The following is a 25,670-nucleotide window of genomic DNA, read 5'->3' as shown; positions in this document are numbered from 1 at the left end:
TAGATTTGGTCTATCCTTTTCCATCACTATTTTAAAACAAATAGAATTATGGTCACTGGTCCCAAAATGCTCCCCCTCTGACACCTCAGTCACCTGCCCTGCCTTATTTCCCAACAGTAGGTCAAGTTTTGCACCTTCTCTAGTAGATACATCCACATACTGAATCAGAAAATTGTCTTGTACACACTTAAGAAATTCCTCTCCATCTAAACCTTTAACGCTATGGCAGTCCCAGTCGATGTTTGGAAAGTTAAAATCCCCTACCATAACCACCCTATTATTTTTCCAGATAGCTGAGATCTCCTTACAAGTTTGTTTCTCAATTTCCCTCTGACTATTGCATGTTGAACTTGTGAGCCCGTTATTTTGTGATTCATGCATGAGGATTTCCAAATCCCTTTCTGCTGCAGCTTTCTGCATTGAAATAATATTCAGCTCCTCTATTCCTCCTGTCACAGAGCATAACCTCACATTTTCCCACATTGTACTCCATCTGCCAAATCTTTGCCTATTTGCTTAACCTGTCGATGTGAGGTCTGCAGATTCTTTGTGTCAGCCTTTCCACTTGTTTTCCCATCTATTTTGTTTCATCAGCAAACCTGGTTATAGTATATTAATCTCCCTTATCCAAGTCATGAATACATATTGAAAATAATTTGCCCCGAGCAGTGACTTCTATGGCACTCCACCAGGTTGCTATCATGAAAACGCTCCCTTTATTTCAATTCTGTCTTCTTTTAGTTAGTCAATCTTCTATTCGCGCTAATATACGCCCCCAACACGATGGGCTCTTAATAAGTAGCCTGTTGCAGATGGAAAACTTGCAACATCCGTGTTAAGCTTCTTTTGAAAAGCACAAAATGCTGCCATGATACAGAAGCATCCAGCTTTGCTGTCGCATTGTTACTTTGAAACGCTTTCTTGAGGCTGCTGAACAAGTTCTTATAGAAATGAGAAGTCGCAGAAGTTCCATCCGATGAAGGAGCAGCGCTCCGAAAACTAGTGCTTCCGATTAAACCTGTTGGACTATAACTTGGTGTTGTGTGATGTTTAACTTTGTCCACCCCATTCCAACACCGGCATCTCCAAATCATGTACAAGTCGCGTTCTCCTTGCTAAGACTTGCCGGGAGACTTTTGTTTTCTGATTGCCTGCTGCAATGAAGGCGCAACCGTCGTATCTTGAGTCGGATTAAAATGTTTGACAGGCCGTGGATTTGAAACGTTAACGCCGTTTTTACCTCGTCTTTGATGCCTGACTTGCTGAGCATTCTTTACATGATGAGAGAAGTTCTTTTCGTCCAGATGGAATGAGGAAGAAACCAGATTGAAAGACGAAGACGCCTTAAGGTGGAAGGAGGGAATTTCTGCTCACTGCGTCCGAGATACAATTAAATTTCAACCTCTTACGAACATGTTGATCTAAAATACTTCTCTGTTCTGTTTGTGAGAGTTTTACGAGGTTGAGATCAATGGCCAAGACCCCAGAGTCAAGTGGGGCCTGGGGCGGAGGGTTCAACAATTGTATTTCCCAACTGGGCTTCCCCGTGATGTTAGGCTTATTACTTTTTAAACCAAGTTTATTGTATTATGGCACTGGTCGTGGAGTGGAGTGAAGTCTTGGATGGAGATCATTACTCCAGCCGCTTTGAGTCCAAGCACGATTCGACCGGGAAGAGAACGTACGCAATTCTTCAAGTATGGAAGAGCTCGGCGCTTGGCCACTGAGCGTCACGAGGACTTAGCCCCCGTCGTTTTCCCTCAGTCCATCTGATTGGGAACTGGTTTTTGCTTTCCAGTTTGTTTCTGTGTGATATAATAGACCGGCGACTGAACTTTGTCCTTTGTCCAAATGTAAGAAAAACAGCAAGTGCTGGAGAAAGAAACTTACTAAGTCTGGCAGGTTCTGGGGAGAGAGAAACAGATTTTAACATTTCGAGTCTGGTCTTCGTCAGCACTGGAGCCACAAGTCTCATGACATTAGCTCCGTTTCTCTCTCTTTCGAAGCTGCCAAACTGGCTGAGTGTCTCCAATATTTTGACTCATATTTCCAGCATCCTCAGTTTCTTGTTTCATTTTCGTTCAGACGTCAGATGTTTCAGGACTATTTAAACCTTGTCCTGCCTGAGCACTCACAGATAGAAGGAGTGAGCTATACTCCTGTGACAATTGCAGTTGATATTTTCTCAACATCTCTCAGAAACACACACCTCCTGCATCTTCGCTGTCCTGACCCTCCCATATACAACTGCGTTCGGGTTGCCCCGTCATGGATTGTCGCGAAAGGTAAGGAAATGGTCAGTAACATTTATCACAGTACTGTATATTATCAGGACAGGTGTCCCAAACAACAGCCCCATTGGCTCAGTATTTATATGAGCTCAGATCCGGTTCGTTCGCCTGGAGAATTCGGTTTCTCTCAGTTGGGACAGAATTGAGATTCCCCGAGGTGAGATCAGCTCCCCGCCTGCAAGTTGGAGCAGAGGGCGCCCCCAATGGAAAAAGCCTTGGTCGCAGGCACCCTTTGGATTAAGGTTTTGATTGGTCCGGGCTTGTGGATTCTCATTGTGAACTCACAGAGAGGGAGCAGAGTCTGCCACCAGGAATTTCACATGAACTCTCAGATTCTTTCTCAGTTGGGGAGACGTTCGTCTGCAGCGAAGAAGAACAAAACAAAAATTCTGTAATTAATATTTACATTTCGGTGATCGAAAATCCCTTTCATTTCTTTCGTAAGAAATTTTCATCGCTGGGTAACACGAATTTGGATGGGATATTTCCAAGTGTTTTTTTCCCTGTATTTTCCCAAATGGTACTATTTCAATCGAATTCACCGTTGCTCACTTTACATAAGTGTGAAGGCGGATGGTGCAGATATACACAGCTGAAAACAAATAGATTCATCATATTTTCAATGACCTCTGCAAGTCATCATCACCAAACCCAGCCCCTGCCAAAGACCTGTGCATTCTGGATGAGATAAAGCCTGGGTCCCTCATTGCTCCTTCTGAGGAGAAAGAACAGTTTTTTCGACAACCGTCCCATTAGTGTGTGGGGCACCGTCGCAAAACAAAAAGGTTACGGTAGTTGTTCGACACGAATTCAGAAGTATTGACATGGGACGACTTCATCAGCTTCATTAATATTCATGCTGCTCTATGCAACCAATGTGACTTGAAAATGAAAGGAAGCTGGTAATATATCCTCGACCCCCTTATTAGGAAACACGGTGGCAGTTCAAAGTTATTTTTAAATGAGGGAGAAAGGCACTTGACAGATGCCATATATGCAAATCCGGGGCTGAAAGCACAAATTATCATCTGCAAACATTGAACAGTAATTCCATCTGGCCTAGCAATAGCCTCTTGGCTCCAAGTCCCATAATGAGTTTTCTGAATTGCGAACTGACAGACATCTTAATCAAGTCAAATCCTCAAAATTAATTCTGATGCGCGATGCAAATGTGTCTTTCAGTCCCCTCCCCATTCAGGTCTCCACCTTTTCTGTTTGCTAACTAGTCCAATCATCTGGTAAATATACAGGGTCTTATATTGTAGAAACCCAACCTGCGTCAGAAGTCATCCCGACAGCAAATGTGACTTTAATAATTGATACACGCCTTTAAAAGGCATTTTTCTTTGAAATTACATTATAACGTTGCAAGTCTTTGCATGTTAAAACAAAAGGTTCAGATTATACAGTTCTACTGATTCAGTTGTGGGGTCGGGTTGATACAGGTAAATTACATTCTCTCTCTTGGTATTTATTGCAGCGCGAAACCGAAAAGCTTGAACGGGGGTGTTTGAACAACAAAATACTTTTTCAAAACAATTGTGCATGTTCAAATTTGCTGTCCTCCTTCTCTGCGGAATGTGGTGATTCCTTGCTGAGAATGGGGTCTCCAAGACAATCTCTGACTGAATTGAGCACGAGGCGAAAGTGCTGACCTGCGTGCAAGTGTAGAGGGACTCCTGTTTCTCTGGCCCTTAACGTGGGCCCCCACATTGAAAGTCTACAATCGGGCGACTGGCTGGACAGGCATTCCGAGGGAAATGAAACAGAAACTGCTGGCCTGACTTATTCCCCCTATTGTACTGTACTTGGTAATTTCGCTGAACCACTTGGGTCCTCGATTTAGTTAACACTTCATGTCCCGCCGATTCAATGTTGTTAAACTCGACGGGGTGCGAGTCGTGGGGGTGGGTTGGGGGTGGTGGGGGGAGTTGGAGGACATCTATGTTGACAATGACCCCTTCCACGGTGCCGGCGGTGCTCACATCTTGCAAAAAGAACACGGTTTCAAAAGTTGTCCGAAACTTCCTCCTGGTAACTCTTATTTGACAAGACTCCCTCTTTCGAGTTTAGATAAGGAAACTGTTAAGCGATGCCAATCGGTCAATAAGCAGCGTGGAATGTTACCATTTAGCAGGATTGTGTAAAATACACATTGAATTGGGAAGCCGACAAACAGACAGGTGCCAGCATTGGTGCTCATGGCTCAGTCAAAAACTTAGCTGGACCGTGGCTTTCTGCAAAATTGTAGACATGCGTTCGCCTTCGATGTATACATAACAGCAAAGGCGGAATAGCTGTTCTCTGACTGACATTAACTGGCAGGTAGCTACTGGTCTTGCAGGAAATGTGACGCTGATTTGTTGCTGTAGTCATTCCAATAAAGAAGATTTACAACGCAGGAACGAGAGAGACCTTGCCTTGTGTGCGCAGTTGTGGTTGCCGACCTTCTCAGTTAAAATATTACCAATCCGAAAACATAAACTATCAGCCAGGCAAATCCCACAGCGTGCAGCAGTGAGGTCACATTCTGACAGTATCCTGATGATGTGTGAGTTGTTCTCAAGTCTGAGGTTATGTCTTTGAGCAGGGCTGCGAATTAGAGCAGATATTTTCGGAGCCGGTACACACTTGCAAACAATCGAATTTCTTCGATATGGAGCATCGTGCAAGTGTCGTTTATTACGATCGCACCAGTTCACACCAGAACAAGATATGGACGCGTGTGAATATTTCGAGACATTTAACTGGTATTGGTGACAGAACAGTCAACATATTTTATGCGTATATTATTTGTGCTAATATTTATATATGCATAATACAAATAGAATGAAAACAATATAAATAATGACATATTATCTATAATTTGTCCAGAGAAATTATTCGTGTCACCGTGAGCTGTGTCACACCAGCTGCTTATGTTCTCGCCACTTTTAACACTGCTCTGTACTGTTTGCAGGATCAACTTCTTCGAATGGAATTTGCATTTGGCACAGTTGAACTTACCGACTCAGGATGTCCAACGCAGAAGCTGAGCAGTTCAGGAGGAGCGACGGGTTCGAGGACGGTCAACTGTTCCAGCCATCAGGAAAAGTGCGGTAAGGAAATAGCGGTGATGAAGAAACTCGCGGAAACGCAGGAAAAGGGTCATTCACACATCCTGTCCCAAAGTCGATGGCAAGTCAACCCTCCCACCAACAAAAGGAATCTTGTTAAATCCCAATACACGGCAGATTCCTTACTGCACATTAATTCGACTTTTTGCTGTGTTGCTTTTGACATGAACAAACGAAATGCGACGGGTTTAAGTTGTCGGGGTTTTGTGCATTTAACATCTACGAGATCAGTCAACTGCTGAATGTACATTATCTACATTGAGTTGCATCCGGCTTGTCGACCGGGTTGGCATTCTGGCCTGTTTCAGCTCAGAAATGTTTGAAAATCACAAAGAAAAGCGTTATCCCCTATTTTGATCGGCTAATGTAACACTGGTTCGAAAGGTATGATTCTGTTAAGATTCAGACTGAAATGTTGCTCTTACGCGTCTCTGTGCAACTGAACCTTAAATATTCCCGAGCAGGCTGACCACTAGGATAAAGCGGAATCAGAAACTGCACTCGTAGCTATAACAGGCCAGTCCATAAACAAGCGCCTGGCCATGGAAATAAGGGACGTCTAGACAAAATTACACAGGATTGTAGAATTGTAGGACCAAAGTAGAGACGAAACGAGAAGAAACGATGTACATTATTCTCAAAAATGCATTAACCGTTTCCCATCCAACAGCGTGTCGTGTCAAAAATGCACTGCACATGCTTTGTGCTATAAATCTTTTCAGAACGGGGAATGGACATAAGCGGGGACGGACACTTTATTTTAGCAAGGCTCCTCATAAATATTAAGGGTCTTTATTTTGAGTAGACACCGAGCTGTCCTGTCGCAATTATCATCAGGGCAGGGTTGGATTACTAATGTGACTGGATTTACTGGCTGCTGATTTTTTCCCCCGCAAGCTTGTAATAAATTAAACGGACAGATGTGAGTCCTGGTCGCTTGCAGTCCAGTAAAACACCACTCGTTGAACTGGTGTCAGTTGATAGACCTGGCAAAGACTGCACGGCGCCCAGATGTAATATAATATGTTGCACCAACAAGAAAATCTGCCGGTACATCCGACAATTAAATGCGATGATTACCATGTCAGAATTTTTGTTATACGGTTCGCGTAACAGTGAATGCAAAAAGGTTCGGGGCTCCATTCCTAAGAGTTTAATGCACCCTGTGTTGACCGGTATAAACTATGTAAAAACAATGACTGCAGATTCTGGAAACCAGATTCTGGATTAGTGGTGCTGGAAGAGCACAGCAGTTCAGGCAGCATCTGAGGAGCAGTAAAATCGACGTCTCGGGCAAAAGCCCTTCATCAGGAATAAAAAAGACCCGATGCAATTTCTCCTGTTGTCGCGAAGCAAGGGAGTATCTTTACTTCGAGGTGTTCTGTAAAATAAAGGACTTGATTATTAATTAAATAGAACAAGCAAGCGCCAGACACTTGGTAATGTAATAGTGTTTTATTTGAAATAGTGAATTTTGCGTACTAAATTCTGAGTGCGCTCGGTAAGTGTCTCCCTTTAGGTTACAGTAATTGCTAATTTCCACGGTCACCTGAGTTCAGGAATAATGGAGAGAAATCCGCCTCAGTGGAGGTTTATGATTTCTCAAGGCAGTTTTTTTTAAATACATAGCAGAGTAAAATCCCAGATCGGATCATGAAATGATGCATTTTCACGACACTGTTTCCCTTTGGCAGCAAGTCATTGACTCTCACCGTTCTTGACTTCACGCACCGCACCAATCCATCAGTGGGTTTGATCCAAATGAGAATTTTAAGGCAGAAAACATGTGCTGCTGCAGGGGCGCGGGGGAGGGTGGGGGTTAGACACGGTCCTGGGTCTGATGGCAAACAGGAGCCAGGGCGCGTGAACCTCGGAGGGGTTTTAGTTTCGAAAAAAATGACTGCCATAGCGTCTCAAAATAAAAAGCGGTGAGGCGAATATTGCAAGGCCTTGAGGCTGAAAAGCCCGCTGGCAGCGGACATTTTTCTGAAATATATTTCACATTCAAAAGGGGCAAAGACCGCGGTCAGGATGCGCAGCGTTTTACCCCCAGACAGAGGAAGAGGCCGGTCATGTAACACTATCAGTCCGGTTTTCGTTGTTCCCGATATCGCTTCGCCCGTACACTCTGATGTCGGGGGGCTTCTGCTGACTGCGTCTGCACAACTTGGTGAACTCCCGAGGAGGCAAAAAGGCAAACAGCATCTGCAAGTTTGTGAGCAACACACTAACTAACTGGTTGGGTTGCGGGCTGAGCCGCCGGCAAGAAACTGTTGCCGCAGATGCAGGCTTAGCTTTTGAACGGAACAATGCCGGATGAGTGGGAGTACCTGGTCGAAAAGTTCATCCATCAATTCGACAAACCGTGCGGGGCACGGGGCAAGGCGGCTTCCCGATCGGCGGCAGAACGGATACAAAGTGTACCCATGTGAAATCAGGCGTTGAGAATCCATGCGGGGGGGGGGGGGGGGCAGATAAACGAATCGTTTCTCTCATCTGTTTTGAAAGCCTACTCCGAGAACTGAGGGGATTTGTCTATGTGTGTATGTGTATGTATGTGTGTGGCAGGGAAGACGAATGACTTGAATTGCTCTCAATGGCAACGGACGCTCCGACAAAATGGTTCTAAAAATACAAAGCCCGAATAGGACACGTCAGACTCTGTCGTTGAATTGCGGGCTGGAAGACGGAGAAGGAATTCGGTGCAGTTATCAATCTGTTCTGATGGGAAGCGAGAGCTCTGCACTGATACTCCGACCCAAATCGGAGAGGCAAGAGGTATCACGGTGCTCAGATATGGAAATATACTGCATCGATTTCGTTCGGTGTTTTTACCGACTCTTTGATTACGTGGCTGCATTTCGATATTTAAATCAATCCCATTTAGAGTGGGAAAACAGTTATATGTGGGCACTGGTTTTCAGCATCATATGGGCCTAGGCCGCTCACTGCCAAGCCAAATAATATTTCTAAATACTACAAGGCCGAATAAGTGGGTGTCCCTTCGCCCTTTTTTTGGGCAAAATTCACCCCAATGCGCCCCATAATTAAATGCATCCTTCGATTCACTCCTTGAAGATACCCACGTTTCCTCCGTGCACAATCGCAGCTCTCTGCCTCGCATCGTTTAAATCATAGCATAGTCAGCACTGCAACATCGTCAGACTTTGGGGGTAAAAGATTGCTGAGGAAGATGGCCTTGGCTCAGGTCGGAGGGCTGAGAACACTGCTGTGAAAGAACCGATTCTACCTTGCCCTTGGAGTACTTTCTTGAACGGCGGTGAAACGAGTAACAGAGCTGGAAATCAGAGGACCATCCAAACGCGGTGTGAAAAAGCAAACATTTATGTAAAAAAAAACCCTGCTTTTATACGTATAGGTCCAAAGAAAGGGGAATTGATGAGATTCAGCAGAATTTCTACCGCAAGAACTCAAATATCAACGAATAATCGAAGGAGAGAAGACGAGAAGTTTTTTTTGAACTCCGCGTTATTTCCATTTGGACTGCACAGCCTGAAAGGCTAGTGGAAGCAGAGTCAAAATAGTTTTCTACAAAGAAAGGCAATGTAGACCTGTAAGGCCTAAATGTTCGCAGAGCTGAAGGGAGTGGGACTAAGTCAACTATTTTACCAAAGATGGTAAAATGTGTCCGATTGGCCCGCGGCTATGCTCTATATGATTCTACCATGATGCAGCACTTCATCACTTGTCCAAACTCGAAAAGCCTTTAAGTTTTAGAGCAGGACGATCATGTCCGCAGGACGTTTGGAAGCAGAAGGATTCGCTTGATTCCTTGAAACGAACGAACATGTTCTTGATACTTGCTGGACACGATAAAATGTGACACGTTGACGCTCAGAATAACTCAAAGCCCGCCGGCATTGGCCGCCATGGAGCGAGGAGCAAGCCGGTTTTCTGCCGCGACGGTCAGCCACTGTTTGCTCATCCCCTCCTGAGCGGCTGGTTTCTGACCCACGCTTGAGTTTTGGTACATTTTTTGCTTCAGAGCATTGCGAAGAGTATAACGAGCGCGAGGTGGCCACCATTCAGGAATGGCCTCCCTCGTGAACAGCACTTCTGGTGCTCCCTATCAATTTCCCTCCTGAAAGAAAGACTCTGGCGCCTGAATGGCGGGAAGCGAGCCCTCGTGAACTTCCTCACCTGTTTTGACACCTTTCCCCTCTCTCAGCAACCAGGCTGTATCAGCCGAACTGGAGAGGGCTTCTGTACTTTGGAGAACTGACTTGACGGCCTGACAACATTAACAAGGCATTCCTTCCCACAATTGTCCGGTTAAATTGAGAAACCCAAATGAACAGATTGTATTCTTCAATCATTCCAAAGGTTCAGGAGCATGACATCACCGTTTTGAAGGCGAAACTATTCCCAGCAATTCTCCGCCTCCGAGAATAAACCTTACAGCAGCTGTACATTGTTGACATCTGCACATCAGCCTGGTGAGGAGAGCTTATCTTTCCACATCCGAGGCTCCAGTTGTATGTTTACAACGAGCGTATAATAAACGAAACGAGCTGCAATATCATGGTGGTTTGGCCCAGAGTATAAAGTCACACCAAACTTTTCATTCCAAGTGACATTAGTTGAACTTTGTCCCGTTTAAGCAAAATCGATTGGATTAATGAGGTTGTACACAAAGTTTATGGCAGCACTGGCGTCACTTTGTGTACACAAATCAACCACAAAATGTGATTAGATTATCAGTGGCAAGACCCACGCTGCAAACCAGTGCTCTTCTGCCCTGGCGCTACATTTGTAGTTTAGTTGTCTGGGGCGCAGTTATTCTTACACCAGTTTCAACCGGGGCAAGGTCTCCGACATATACGCTAAACAAAACGCAGCCTTGAAATGCTCCGCAGATATCTCTTCTTTTAAAAAAAGGATATTCCCCTCCCCCCACCACCACTTTTGCCGCCTGTACACAGTCCTAATCTGTTTTAGATTCAACGTTGACAAAAATTGTGGAACAGGAATAAATTGCAAGTTGCAACTAAACTCAAATAGTTGTCTGGAGAAGCATTCAGGTATTTGTGTGGGAGAGAGCTACTGTTGTGGCTATTGGGACATTTAGCTTCCGAGAGCCGCTCCGACAGCTGCTTACCCGCTTGGCTACAAAGCGTCACCCATCAATCATTTCTGGCAGATTATGGAGCCAATCGACGATTTCGCTGCCCGGCAGCTCGGTGGCCAACTGCCTGAAATCACCAATCGACACGCTGGTTGGGATACATAGGCGGGATTTCCTCTGCTTACTTCCCTGGCTTCTACCTCCTCTACACCTCCAACCCCCACTTATCCAGCTCGCTTTATTCTGGACCCCACTACTGTCTGTCTAAATGGACAGCAAAAAGAAACAGACGTCCCATCGAACCGGCCAGGAAAAAGTCTAGTCTTTGGAATTAGCAACTGGGAGTAAGAGGACCTGAGGTGCAAGTCGTTTCAGGCAGAATAAGAAGTTGGAGTCAAGAAAAGAAAAATATTGTCTGTTCAAAAAGAAATCTGCATGGACCATTTGAAGCCTGCTTTTTGATCGGAATCTTTGCCCCTGATTGAAACTGGTGCGGGGACAGCAATGGCAGCGACATCTCTGAAGTCTTTGCAAAACTCATCATCTGGAAATCATAGTACTTTCGGGATCAGGCATTTAGCCGGGACGCCGAACAGTGAGAGTGGAGGTAAGATTGGGGAGAGACCTAACAAGTGCCCAAGTTTCAACTGTCCTTTTGCCAAATTGCCGAATTTTAAAAGCTGAATTCCTTGTTTGAAATTTCGCAAGGATACCGACGCCATTAGAAACTGTTGACACAGTGCTTCGGAATCCATTGACTCGGCTGCTCCCATTCTGCAGCTTCTCCGAACTTGAACGAACGGATTGATTTGGAAAATATATATTCTAAATTAACCTGAGTCGTGAAATTAATTGTGTGGTTGGACGGGAGGGGGTGGTGGTTGGGGCGGAAGCGGGGACGACGGGGTTGCTGTTTGGAGTTAATTCCTTTTGGTTTGGGAGCCAACAATATTTACACCCACGGGAAGTACTGCACATTTAAATCCCAAGTCGTAAACTCTGTTCATTCACCAGAAACATAAAGTTGGCACATCCACGAAATAGCCATTTAAACAACGGTTTGACTGCACTCCGGGGCAGTTCCTCGATTATTTTGCAATTAATTTGAATGATTTTCACAACAAACACATCAGAAACACACCCTGGTCACAATCAGGGTAACCCTGTCTATCAATAACTTGCTGTGATTTCAATGCGCTACGTCTTGTGAGAATGAATTAAGCCCGAGTCACAAGATACAACCATAATCTTAGTTTAAAGATATGAATTCAAGTCTCGAGATAATTAAAAGCTGCGGCCACATTAACGGTAACCTTTGGCACAAGTTCTGGCTCCAGTTAGAATATACTAACCCTAGCTGTACGTTGTTTAAAAACACAGTCGAAACACATTCGAAAATTATGGGAAGTGCTAGAGTGACAAAATAACATTTTACAAGGCACACGAACAGTATTTTTTTCAAACTGGCGCCGGCGTGTAGATGAGAGAAATTGCCAACAATGTCATTTCGGTACGGGCTCCTCACAGATCTGATCATGTCAACTCCCGACACTCATGGCGATACAACCTGACAATGCCGCCACGCGAACGTTGCAATACTTCCGATACAATGATTAACCTCAATAACTTTCGAGTTAAAGTAACACACACTCGTGCTCGCCCTTCCAAAGCGTCCAGGTGACAAAATCAGGGAGAATTTTCAGTGTGCAAGAAGCGAAGGCAGACACTATTAGACGCAGTAGCCCGTCTGTGAACAGTAACACTTCTCATATTCAGGTAATTTGAAAAGACGGACCGGAGTTTATACATTGCAGCAGTCTTAACATAAATATAAATATTTGAATTAATAAGTTAGACTGATCATGTCAAATTACCCCTTCCAAATTACCAAACATGAAACGGCTTTCATCAACAAGATACCACTTTTGAAAAACCACGCGTTTAAAAAAGCAATATTTTACTCTTGGTTTTACTCAGTGTCCCTTGCTATGGATTACTCGATGTTGAGAAGGTACGGGGGTTATTTTTCAGAAACCGAGCAGACCATACTCTGGGTTCATTGCAAGATTTGCAAATATAAATAAAAGAGAGAGGGGAAATGTAAAACTTTACACGTTTTCCAAATCGAAATATTCTCGGGAAGCGGCCTCGGAAACGCCACCAGTGCCGATTATTCTGTGATTATCAACAAAAAAAGTGTTTCTGTGTTGTTTTTAACCTTTTAAGAAAATATACGCCAGAAGACCGGCCGAAGTTTATTAAACATTTATTTCTTTTGTGTGCTGATCCATGTTACCGTTTGCCACCAAAGGTGAGCAAATCATTGGTGCCAATATCGAAAATCTGTGCAGCAATGGCGACGTCCTTTAAATGTATTTGTCGAAACGAAGGTTGTAATCTGAGTCATAAATTGCACGTCTTATACAGTGTTTAATACTTAATAAACGAGCTGTCTGCAAATATCGAGGGAAAAAAATATAGAAGCGAGTTTCCAACCTTGTAGACAATGATATTTTTTCCAAAAAGTCAAATATCAGTGACGAGGTAAAATTGTAGGCCTTGAAGAGGTTGGAAGAATGTGAAAGATATGTCCCAGTCAGTGATAATTTCGCCCTTGTTCTGGCCTGAGGAAGTTTGTGTCGCGGCGCAGTGAGAAAGGGACAGTAATTTTTCATTCCGTCTGTTGTGTTGCTTACCCCACCCCGGCAGGAGAGAGCGAGCAGCTTCGGCGATGTAAGTCCGACGACTCGGGTTCCGAAGACAGTTCGGCTAAAAAGAAACAGCGGAGGCAGAGGACTCACTTTACCAGCCAACAGCTGCAGGAACTGGAGGCGACTTTCCAGAGGAACCGCTACCCAGACATGTCCACCCGGGAAGAAATAGCAGTGTGGACAAACCTCACCGAGGCCAGGATCAGGGTAAATATTGCAGGTCGGCGAGAAAAAGAAAACGTTCCAATGTTAACTGCGCATTAATTTTTCGACCCCCAAATGAAAAGTACCGGCGCAAATGCGAAGCTGATTCGAATTTAAGATTTTAAATCTCCTTACTTAACAGCGAGATGCTTTTTTTAAGCTTCGTATCTTGAATGGATAAAATTGTTTTCAAAACAAGGAAACTTTACTCGAATAAAAGTTTTGGCAGGAATTTCCAACACAAGTGAGCAGCCAGGTAGTAACGGCAACTACCATTTCAGGGACCAGTGTTGTAAAATACAGTCAGTTAAGACAGGATAGTTCAGGGTAGCTCGGACTCTAGTACTCAGATCTCATTCCCGCGAAGTGTGTATTTATCTCACTCAGAGGCATTCAGGGGTGGGAATGTCTGGACGCCTTGAATTGCAGATTTGTATCGAACCCGATATCAGGTTCACCTCTAGTTTTCTTCCACTAGTTGAACAAACCCGTTCAGTCGGCGAAAGGACATAAAATGGTTCCGAAAATCGGAAAGATGGAACTGCTCGGGCACAATCAGCCCGGGGTATATTCAGGACATGCTGAATATGCGGGCTTGCATGTATCTTTGGGCGCATACACAAGTACTATTGCACATTCACCCACAGAGTTTGCAGGACGAGAGAAATCTGAGCGAGTATGTGCACAAATTATTGAAGGTCGAGGAAAAGGGTTAACGAGACATATGGGATCCTCCAGGCTTTATTAAATGTTATTGCTTGTGTTTGTGTTGGAACACTCACTCGTTTTTATAGAGTGTGTTTTGAGTTCTTGTGTCACAAGTTAGACTATAAATATACTCGGCAGCAAACCGTCAATCGGAATCCCGCTGCCTACATTATAGAGAAAAAACAAGTTTGGTTTCTCAGATGGACCCTATTTGATGCTACCAGTTTGTTTTATATATATATAATATGTAAAAAGAACCGCAAACTTGCATTCCATCTTCTCGTCATCCAATACTTGCCAGCTAACAATTAAACTGTTATACTTTTCGGTTTGGTTAGGTGTGGTTCAAAAATCGCAGGGCGAAATGGAGGAAACGGGAACGCCACCAGCAAGCAGAACTCTGCAAGGGAGGTTTTGGAGCGCCCTTCAATGGGCTTGTGCAGCCCTATGAGGACGTGTACTCCGGCTATTCGTACAATAACTGGGCCACCAAAGGACTCGCCACCACCCCGATTTCGGCCAAGAGCTTCTCTTTCTTCAACTCCATGAACGTCAACTCTCTATCGTCGCAAAGCATGTTCTCCACGCCCAGCTCACTGCCTTCAATGACTATGGTCCCTTCCGCTTTACCGGGCTCAAGCTTGAATAATTTGAACAGCCTGGGCAGCCCTTCGCTGAATTCGGCGGTATCTGCCACTCCCTGCCCTTACGGGTCTAGCTCCAGCCCGTACGTGTACCGGGATAACTGCAACACCAGCTTGGCCAGCCTCAGACTTAGAGCCAAGCATCACTCTTCTACCTTCAGCTACGGGCCCATGCAGAATCCAGCTTCCAATCTCAGTCCCTGTCAATATGCGGTGGATCGGCCGGTATAAAATGGACTTGATATTGTACACCGTCGCTTGAAGGCGAACAATTTGGGAAGGAGTGTGGGGCGGGCGGTGGAGGGGGAATGCCGACTCCAACACACAAAAGTTATGATAGTCGCTGTCTCCCCTTCAGTTTATTTCGACCAAAAGTTTCAGCGGCTCGCTGCAAAATTTATCTCTAGAGCGAAAGCACGCTTAGCACTTCTCGACATATACCACTGAACAAGGTTATTTACAATCAATCCGTGTGCACTCCGGCTCGTGCAGAAGTAATCTTTGAATTACCCAAATATGGTGAGGAAATGAGAATGAGTGGTTAAAAATCTCTTTTTTCCCCAGAAATATAAATTCTGCACAACTTTTAAATTCGCAGATGCTTCAAACAGAACGTTCAAAATATATTTTTACGTAGCTTCTTTTCGAATTTGGCAAATAGAACTCGATATAAGCGTTAATGAGTTAAAGCAGACTGAGGGTGAGTGGAGGGGGCTGTTTCTTGCTGGGTGGCATATTTGCCTGCGAGAAATCCTTCACAAATTCTCGCAAAGGCGAGGACAGTTCCCACTCTCTTCTCCCACCCACCATCTATGCCCGCCACCTCCTCTCCCACCCTGATCAGGTTTTCCATCTGGGAGGGCAGATTCTGAAATGATCATTTAGGAAATGGCCAACTTGCCGGTTTCAGTTCATGTCCCTCCGCATAACCACAACAGCCACAAGTATATCACTCTTAGGTGGTTGGCGCCTTTGGTCCAGGCCATCAACCAAAATGTATTTTTTTGCCTTGAGAAAGCGTCAGTGGAAATGATCTTTTTTTTGGGGGGGGGGGTTCTTTCAGTATTGATAGTTTGGAATATATTTTAAAATATGAATAATCTTGTAGTGTTCGATTGTTTCCCTATAAATAGGACAGTACGAAAATGAAACGGAGTCTTTTCTTTAAGTTACGATTTGGAGATGCCGGTGTTGGACTGGGGTGTACTAAGTTAAAATTTTTTAACTTTCCTTAAGTTACGTTTGTACACTTTCCTTTAATCGGGATCGTCTTGCTTTTGGAAAGTTTACACTTTGGTTGTGCTGTTTATACGAGTTTACCTGAGCTCTATATCACGAGTATGCCTGTTGATGAAAGGATTCCCCTTTTATTAAACCAAGAGAGACGCGGAAGAGCAGCAAATGCCGTTTCCTCGCCCCATGAGATTGGGCGGTTCATGGGTCAATGCACAACTGATCAGTAACGGAAGGATTTGCGCCAAGGTTCGAGTGGTTTTCGGTTTGTTGATATTGAACAGGCAGTACCAAATTAAGATTTGTTTCTATGACTTGTGCCCAATGGAAAACGAACTGGCAGAGAGATTGGTGTCCATGTAAATATTAATTGAAAGTGTTGGGCTTCGAGATCAGTCAAGAGTGTCGTCGCTGCATTCCAGCATCTCCCCGCTCGCCCCGGCACCGCCACCTCCATGAATTTTTTTCAAAGAAGGTTTTGGGATGGTCAAATCGGGCCAGTTTTGTTTGAAGGTCGCTGGTTTGCTTGTTCTTGCCGCGTCTGCAGATAGGGAGGGCGAGACAGTGGAATGATGCAGGGAGCTCTGTGAGGACAGGTCTGAATCAAAGAGGGGCATGTGTATCTTCCCTGGGCTGGCAGGACTCCTCTCAAAAGGAGGAAACGGGAGACAAGTTCAAATTTCCTTCGGGCTGGTGGATAACCACCTCAATCTGATTTGAGGCTAAAATAAATCAAGTATTGAGAAACACTTTTTAAGTTAAAACGACAATTTCGGCTGCACCCATATCGTGTCAGAAGACGCCAACACTAACTTTTTTTGCTGCCGTGTATTTTTAACTCTTTTTCAAACGCTAAAATAAATGGATGGCAGGTCCACTTTACGGTGGGATCACTTTATGAGATTTCCGCTGACTGATTGATAAGTACATCACGGTTCTGAGAGATTTACTGCTCGAAATTGTTTCCATTTAGAGCTTAGACTTTTAATTTAAGAAAAAATCTGTGAATACACCACAAAAAGGCATAGTAGGATTATTCAACAAATGAACTGTAATAAATACGTATTCTGCTCAAATCAACCTCTCCCTCTCCCGTTTCTCACACCCCACGACCAACACCAACATAAATCCTCTGTCTGAAATTATTAGTTCGCTTGAATTATTGAAATCGCTTAACGTCTGCGAAGAAGCAGAGAGGTAACAATTCCTTCCAAACTATGGTCCGAGAAAGACAGCAGGAATGGAGAGTTTGATATTCAATTGTCGGAGTCCCCAGTAACATATGAGAGACGAGATGTTTAAATATATTTTAAAGAGAGAATCATTTCGTTTGAAATTCAGACACAGTTTATTTTTTGTTTGCATGGAGAACTGCACTCAAATATTGAACCGGATACATGGCATGCTCCAAAACGTCAGCTCCAGAATGGTTGTACCAAGCCCGATTGGAATGAAGGCAGGCGTACCTATTCTGGCGATGTACATCGGAAGGGTAACGGGACGCGCAAGCAGTTTGAGCCAAGTCGCAGTGTTTGTGTGCGCCAAGTTCAAGTTGAGTGTGTAGCTGGAAAATTCGCCGGTACCGAGTGACCGCGACAGTCAATTCCCTCAATCTCTTAGGACAAGTGGGGGCATAGGATTACACCGGTCTGTTTTGATCAAATCTGCACTCTCTCTCCTGGACATCTTTTCCAAAAACAGCGAGCACCGTACATTTTACAAACGTATGGAAGCGCCTCGTCACGGTTCCACATGTGTATGACGGTGCCCTGTCGGTTAATTCCTTTATCTTGCTGCCAAGTTTTTTTTATATAAACCGCCTTCGTACTTTTTACTACTGAAAAGCAAGTTCTTGTTACCCTAATTCAACACGAAGTCCGATAATTTGCCGATGAATATTTATTTAGAGTTGGCCTGCTTCCAACACCCCTCGTCCCCCTCCCAAAACCATGAACCAACAGGCTAGTTGAATTTACCGGTAAATATCAAACGAGGGAGGGACAGTAAAGGGGAAACTCAATTTTCGGACGAATACTGAACAACGCCGGTCAGGTTTCCACGCGCTGACGGGTGGCTCAATGACAGAAAGGACAGGCAACGTTGCCCCAGCGCCGCTAATAACAAACCGTGACAGCATCATCATTTCCAGATTGACCGCACTCGGGACACCCTGGCGGTACAAAGTTCGCAGCGCACCTTTTCCAGAGGGGAACAGGAGTCCCATCATGGTGTGAGGCTGCGAACTCAAAACAACCGGACAAACATGAATGAAAGGGGGGCGGGGGGGGGGAATCAAACAAGCATGCTACTTTGAGTTGCAGCTGCTTCATCCCACCTGACTGTCAAAAATCACAGTGTGGGCATTATGTCCCCTCCCCCACCCCGTCCCCAACTTTCATTCGAGAGAAATGCACCCAGAGAAAACGAAGGGTCGCATACTGCAATAAGCGACTGGTGTTGTAAGAGCAGAATTTCAGAGTCAATTCTCCTTTTCAGCGCAGATACTGAGAGTTTTGCAGCTTGTTAAAAATCAAATTTCCAGCACATTTTCCTCCCGTTGCCTACTTTATTCCCGGTTACAAATGTCAGATGTACGCAGATGGCTCCTCGCCACGTCAGTATTTCTAAAAAGGCAAGGATTGAGAATTGGAGAAACAGAAATATAATGGATCTCTCGAGCTTCTTAGTTGTTCACATGCAATTTAACAGAGATTAAATAAGGGAACGACGCGTGAATTCCCTACTGCCAACTCCATTGTGACTGCAGTCACCGAGCTAGCCGTTTGTCATTGTGAACGGGACGAGCCTGAAGCCTCGGTCCAACTCTGGCTCAAGTCATCCCCTTCCTGACTTTCCCAGCGCAGGCAAATCCGCAGCAACGCGGGACGTAAATAAAGTTACACCGCTACACTGCAAATAAAAAAAACTTCCCGGCGCATATATTCCTGCACAAATTTACGTCTTTCAATTTGCATGACAAAACAGTTCCGACTGAGTTCGGATTACCTTTCAAACCTGAGTTCAAGTCGATGTTCTGTGATTGCTGTGGTTCACTCTCCTGGACAGTGTATTTTTTTTAAAAAAACGAACCTGCTCTGCTTCTCCGGAGACCGACGGAATCTGAAAACTGGATGGGTTTGGCTACATTCACTGCGAGGTGTCATGGGTTTGGATGAACGGTCGGTTGAAGGAGACGGAACACCTTGCATTCTGAAGCCATCAACACATTGCATCCTGTTTCACAGGACGGGGGTGAATTGTTCAAAGGTGTGCGTGGTGGTGTGGAATTCAGAGTCCACACTGGTTCTATGTTTCAGGGAGCGGGCAACTGGAAGTAACCAACAACACAGTATTGGACAATTAACAGGAAATGAAGACAGTGTCAACGGCAACCTTAACGAGTTGGAAAAAGTGAATGCTCACTGCTTTGTATGATTGATTATCAGTTCCTGGAGAATCTTTCCATTCTTGTCCGGTGCTGGACGGAAAATGCATGCAAAAAGAAACACAGCTTCCCTGATCTCAACAAATCTAGTCAACTCAAGGTCGTTGAGACCAGGAACTTAAAAGAACCGTCCCTTTGCAGGTGCCTGTAATTCATTTGATGGAGCCAGTTCGAGGGCAAGTGAGCGGATCCAGGTACATCATTCATGAATGAAAAAAAACGAGGGATTACTGCTCAGATCCACTCAGAAACTGACCAGTTCATCCATCCACTTTGGGACACAAGCATTGTGCGGTCAAGTTTGGAGATTTAGAGTCGTAAAGATGTACAGCACTGAAACAGACCATTCGGTCTAATTTGTCCATGCCAACCAGATATCCTAACCTAATCGAGTCCAATTTGCCAGCACTTGGCCCATACTCCTCTGAACCCTTCCTGTTCATATACAGGGGCGGTACGGTGGCGCAGCAGTTAGCATTGCTGTCTCACAGCACCAGGGACCCCAGTTCGATTCCAATCGATTGGGCGACCGTCTGTGTGGAGTTTGCAAATTCTCCCAGTGTCTGGTGGGTTTCCTCCCACAGTCCACAGATGTGCAGGTTAGGTGAATTGGCTGTGATAAATTTAGGTTAGCTAAATGTAGGTTAGGTGCATTAGTCAAGGGTAAATGGGTCTAGGTGGGTTACCCTTTGGAGGTTCGGTGTAGACTTAGATATCTTAATGTCATAGAATCCCTCCAGTGTGGAAACAGGCTTTTGGCCCAACAAGTCCACACTGACCCCCTCAACAATAACCCACCCAGACCCATTCCCCTAACTAATGTACCTAACCTATGTATTCCTGAACACTGTGGGCAATTTAGCATGGCCAATTCACCTAACCTGTACATCATTGGATGATGGGAGTAAACCCATACAGACACAGGGACAATGTGCAAACTCCACAAAGACAGTCACCCAAGAATTCAGGTCACCCAGGAATCAAACCCAGATCGCTGGCGCTGTGAGGCAGAAGTGCTAACCACTGAGCCACTGTGCCACCCCTTGTTGGGCTGAAGGACCTGTTCCCACACTGTAGGGATTCTATGACCCATCCAGATGCCTTTTAAATGTTGTCATTGTACCAGCCTCCACCACTCCCTCTGACAGCTCATTCCAAACAGACACACAAGGGATTTGTTGATCTTCCTCTCAGTTAATCAAACACTCACCTGTATTATTGTGTCAGGCCTCTTCAAGTCTCTATGCTGATCTGTCATACAATCTTGCCTGCAAAACATAAGTGAAGACGGTTCTTTAAACATTGAATAAATTAGAAGTTAAATTCGAATTAATTATGTCTAAATCCTTAATAAGTCCTTACACTAGTAAAGGCTTCGATATCAGAGCTGAAAGATTGACACCAGGAGTGGCCATTTCTTTACACCACAGACACAAGGCTGGGGTTAATTTCCATGCAGTAAAGATCTACATAATCCCCTGTCCTCTCTTGTGAGGTGCCTCTGTCTCTATCTTCTCCCAACATTTATGTGAATCTTAATAACTTTCCTTTTTCACAATTCATTCAGTCGTCTCCCATAGCTTACCATGATTGTTTACCATTGTTATCTTCTTCTTTGGTGAAACACCTCAGATGGTCTTTTGCTTTTGTAGGAGAATGCAAGCTGTTGTTGACTGGCAGAGTTAGTTCTTCACCAGACTGCACAGGATTTTGAAGAGATATATATTTGACAATGTGAATCAATTATCACTTTTGCGATCCGACCGACTGCTGTGTAGCCATTTCCATGCCACAAAGATACTTCAGAGTTCAGTCATTGAGGCATACAGTCATACAGCATGGAATCATACCCTTTGGTCCAATTCATCTGTGCAGATCAGAAATCCCAATCCAATCAAGCCCTATTTGCCAGTATTTGGCTTATACTCCTCCAAAACTTTCCTATTTACGTACTCATCCAGTTGCCTTTCAAATGTTGTAGTTATACACACCTCCACCCCTTTTTCTGGCAACTAGTTCCAAACATACACCACCCTTTGCATGAAATAGGTACTGCTCAGATCCTTTTGAAATCTTCGTGCTCAGCTTAAAACTATGCCCTCGAGTTTTGGACTCCCCAACCCGAGGAAAAATACCACGGCTATTCACCCGATCCACGCCACATGATGTTATCAACTTCTGTAAGGTCACCCCTCAACCTCTGACACTCCAGTGAAAAAAAAATAGCAAATCCTTCGGATCTGGCAACATCCTTGTCAATCTTTTCTGCACACTCTCAAATTTAACAATGTCCTTCCTTTTGAAGGGCGATCAGAATTATAAGCTGTATTCTAAAAGTGGCCTCACCAATGTCCTGTACAGCCCCAACATAAGGTCTCACATTTTATACTCAATGTTCTGACCAATGAAGACAAATCATAAGCATGATATTGCAAATCTGGTAACAGGGCTTCATTTCACAGATTATAATCCCAAAAAAGTATCAATGAAACCTTAAAAAAATTCTTGCTATATATTGAACTGAAGGAAATATCAGAAGTGAGCATAAGGACAGTCTTTCAGAAGCAGAAGCAAACTGGATTCCCTGAGTGTAATTTATAACCATGCAATATAATTCGTGTTTCGGGGTCTCTGTAGGTTGCTGTTGATCAAGGAAGCCATAGTCATAGAAATGCAATGCATAAAATACCCTGTGGAAAAAATAATGCAAAGGGGAGGGAAGAAGAAACAGACAAAAATAGGATGAACACACAAGAACCAGGGGCCACAGTCAAAGGACCTAGCAGAGGCCATTTCAGACCAGGATGAGGTGATATGAGGAGAAATGCCTTCATCCTGAAAACAGTGAGCCTATGGAATTCTCAATCACAGAAAGTGGTTGATGCCAAAATACGGAATACTACTTTCAAGAAGGAGCAAGAATAATTCTTTCGATTAAAGGAATCAAAGGCAATGGGATGAAAGCAAAATCTGCATACTGAATCAAATGATTAGCCAAGATCAAATTGAAAGGCAGACAGGTTCAAAGGGCTGAGTAACGTACTCCTATTCCTATTTTCCTTATTTCCATGAGGGAGATCCACAAGCCACTTATCACTTTACAAAACTGTTTCTTGATTAAATTCAGGTTTTTAGTCTTAATTATCCTTAACAAAAAAAAATTCTTGATGAGTCACTTCGTATGAAGAAAAGCTTTCTAACATTCTACTGTCTTATGTTCACAGTTTCACTTTAAATAGTGCTCAGGATCAACTGGTCCTTTTCCATGCATTCTTGCAAGTACTTGTCAAGATCACTTCTGAACCATGAGCAAATCCATCTTTTTCCCAAGATTGGTAGACAGCAGTAATTGGAACCTATTCATAATATATATTGAGTTGAAGCAAAAAGGGCAAATAAAAGCAGATGCATGGTTGTATTTTGTGTCTTTTAAAGTTGATTTATGTTGTATGCTGCAGGGTCTGACATACATAATTATAATGGTTTAACTCGTCAGGTTTAATATCTCCAAGCCTGTCACACAATGACTTACTATCGACACAGAAAGAAAATTTTGGTTTCACTGAAAAAACAACGTGTTTTCAATAGAAAACACAAAAGTATTTTCAAGAATAAATGCATTCCACAATTACCACTGACAAATCTGGATTTTCTATAAGACTTCATGCAAACTATTTTTCATGTGCAAGTCACAACAAACTGGAGTATCTTTTGCTTCCATTTACAACATAAACTGGCATTGGTTGTGTGCAGACTGATCAGAACATAATTTGTTCTAGTTTTAGTTTAAAACTTGAGTATCTCTGATAAAAAAAAATACATTTTGTCAAATAGGGTGCTGTCCTCCCAAGTGTTCAAGATAAAATGTGATTCAGCAGTTTTGACAATATTTGTGACAGAATTGTATCCATGCAAAGAATAATGCTGACAGCCAATTTGGGATTATCAGCCAGTCTCACATTGTGGTGCATTTGTCCACACTGGAAGCCAGATGTATTATTAATACACTGGGCCCTGTTCTTTGGAGACAGAAAGAACATGTGCACATTGCATTTGTTTCAATGGAAGACAGCAGGTGACAACCATTCTCTGGTTCATTTCACAGGACATTATTTGGTGTTACTAATCAAAGTCAATCTGCTTTGTTTAAAATTTAAATGTAGCTTCACAGTAACTTGTCAGTCATAATTAACTACCCAATGAAGGAGCAGCACTCCGAAAGCTAGTACTTCCAAATAAACCTGTTGGATTATAACTTGGTGTTGTGTAATTTTTAACATCATTAACTGGCGCATTCTGCCAACCAATCAAAATTGTCCTCTCAACCATTATAAATTATGTTTTTCCTTTATTTTCATATTTCTTGCAAATTATTCTATGACTGAAAAATGAAAGGCTTTCACAAAATGTATTTTTTTACTCAGCAATTCTTTTAAAACATTGTGAAGTTTCACAGTTCAGTCCCATGGTTCTATTGAAAAGAAAACTTGATGAAAGAAATGTGCTTTTCATTAGTTCACCATTTGTTTTACATCCCTAACGGTCATTCAAAAGTTTATGGTGCTACAGTCCGTGTGGTGTCAGTACGCCCACAATGCTGTCAGGATTTTCACCAGCAAGTGAAGGAACTGGCAATATCGTTCCAAGTAAGGATGGTGTGTGATTTAGAGGGGAAGTTGCAATTACTCCCATCCACCTGCTATTTCCACCCCATTAGAGATTGCAGGTTGACAGCTGCAGTCATAGGACCTGGGTGAGTTAATTCTTAATAGCAGTTGCCATTACTCATCATTGGTAATGAGAAGGTATTTCTGATGGTGGATGGACAGCTGATCAATTGGGTTGCTTTGTCCTGGATGGTGTTGAACCTTATTCAATCATGTTGGGCACGCTCATCTCGGCAACTGAGAAGTACTCCATCACACTTGTCCGTTGAAGATGGTGGACAGGTTTTGGGAAGTGAGGAGATGAGTTACTTTCTGCAGAACCCTCAGCTTTTGACATTCTTTTGTCATCATTGGACAAGCCTCATAAAAACAATCAGTTTCAGATCATGGGGCTATCAATGATGATGATGCCTTTTTGTATCAGTTTAAAAAAAACACACAATACCCAAGTTATACTCCAACTGGTTTACTTGGAAGTACGAGCTTTCAGAACGCTGCTCCTTCATCAGGTAACTAGATGAAGGAGCAGCACTCTGAAAGCTAGCACTTCCAAATAAACCTATTGGACTACAACCTGTTGTGTGATTTTTAACTTTGTCCATCCAGTCCAACACCAGCACCTCCACATCATTTTTATATCAGGGAAGATTAGATTCTCTTTTGTTGTAGATGGTCATTTCCTGATACATATGTAGTGTGAACGCTGCCTGCCACATATCAATCAAGCAGGAAATTTCCAAGTCTTGCTGAATGTGAATATCGTCTGCTTTATGATCTGAGGAGTTGCAAATGGTACTGAATGTTGTCCAGGCAAGTAAAAATCCTCAATTCTGATGACATGACTGCTTCTGAAAAACTCATTTGATGCACAATTAAAGAAGTGACTGATCATATTAAATGATATGACAAGATCAGAAACTTACCACTATTTATAATGGCGATTTTGCACATACAAACACATCCTAAGCTCCTGAACATCAAACATGACACCTTGCAACTTTCTATGGTTTTCCAAATGTTGATTTACACATTCAGTTTCTGGTTTTCAAAGTGAGGTCTTGAGGTGGGTCTCAAGAGTTACCCAATTTTATATTTTACCATATGTTTAAACCTATTAATATTGTATTTTTGTTCCTATTCACATTAATAAAAATGATGATCCACAAATAATCGCACTGTCTCCTTTTTTACAGCTTACATACTTATCAGAAGTTTGGAAAATGCCTTCAAATGTGTGTCACAGCAGATCTCCAAACCCTGGTGAGCATTTGAAGAGATTTTTCAACAATGTGTCATTGGTTACTGTGGTTCCTTGCACAAAACAGTTTGGAAACATGGATAAGTCAGTCACTGGAGCTGTGAAGAGAGATTAAAGAATGGGGATCATTTTCCTTTGAGCAGAGAATATGATTGGGACATTTAAATTCCATTAGTAGATTTATGAGTTGATAGCTAGACTGAGAGGAAGTCCTTTCTCATGCAGGATGATTGAAACCCAGAGGACATAGAATCAAGATGATTGGCAAAAGAACGAGAGGTGAAAGGATAAGATTTGTTACATGGTG

General features: G+C 43.4%; 1 protein-coding gene and 1 long non-coding RNA gene across 7 annotated transcripts in view; one reads left to right on the top strand and one right to left on the bottom strand.

Annotated features, from left to right (window-relative positions):
- The window catches only part of LOC122543062 (uncharacterized), a 392,191-nt gene extending 384,346 nt beyond the window's left edge, over nt 1–7,845 (bottom strand). For both annotated transcript variants that reach the window (XR_015754927.1, XR_015754928.1), the window contains exons 1-3: nt 7,455–7,845; nt 5,298–6,788; nt 2,577–2,651 (exon numbers count right to left, since the gene is read on the bottom strand). This is a non-coding gene — a long non-coding RNA (uncharacterized LOC122543062). The remainder of the gene's footprint in view (nt 1–2,576; nt 2,652–5,297; nt 6,789–7,454) is intronic.
- Nucleotides 2,161–25,269, top strand: LOC122543058 (pituitary homeobox 3-like). 5 transcript variants are annotated; one of them, XM_043681267.2, is made up of 4 exons: nt 2,161–2,285; nt 5,251–5,389; nt 13,203–13,411; nt 14,455–25,269. In XM_043681267.2, the coding sequence occupies exons 2-4, from the start codon at nt 5,266–5,268 to the stop codon at nt 14,989–14,991; spliced, it is 870 nt and encodes a 289-aa protein (XP_043537202.1). In that variant the 5' UTR covers nt 2,161–2,285; nt 5,251–5,265; the 3' UTR covers nt 14,992–25,269. The 5 variants fall into 5 exon arrangements, with proteins under 5 accessions (XP_043537202.1, XP_087840588.1, XP_043537201.1 ...); XM_087984462.1 differs by lacking the exon at nt 2,161–2,285 and adding an exon at nt 3,716–3,736; XM_043681266.2 differs by lacking the exon at nt 2,161–2,285 and adding an exon at nt 4,736–4,842.
- The last annotated feature ends 401 nt before the right edge of the window (nt 25,270–25,670 follow it).

Source organism: Chiloscyllium plagiosum, unplaced genomic scaffold (assembly GCF_037043375.1).
Source record: "Chiloscyllium plagiosum isolate Xiang-an unplaced genomic scaffold, Cpla_swu_hap1 HiC_scaffold_48, whole genome shotgun sequence".
Classification (NCBI taxonomy): Eukaryota; Metazoa; Chordata; class Chondrichthyes; order Orectolobiformes; family Hemiscylliidae; genus Chiloscyllium; species Chiloscyllium plagiosum.
This window is presented reverse-complemented; position numbering and strand designations above follow the sequence as displayed.

Bases quoted from the DNA above. Each gene is read 5' to 3' on its own strand.
- LOC122543058 (XM_043681267.2), top strand. From the start codon at position 5,266: ATGGAATTTGCATTTGGCACAGTTGAACTTACCGACTCAGGATGTCCA. The intron at 5,390-13,202 runs GTAAGGAAATAG...CCACCCCGGCAG, and splicing joins CAGCCATCAGGAAAAGTGCG to GAGAGAGCGAGCAGCTTCGG. The intron at 13,412-14,454 runs GTAAATATTGCA...CGGTTTGGTTAG, and splicing joins TCACCGAGGCCAGGATCAGG to GTGTGGTTCAAAAATCGCAG.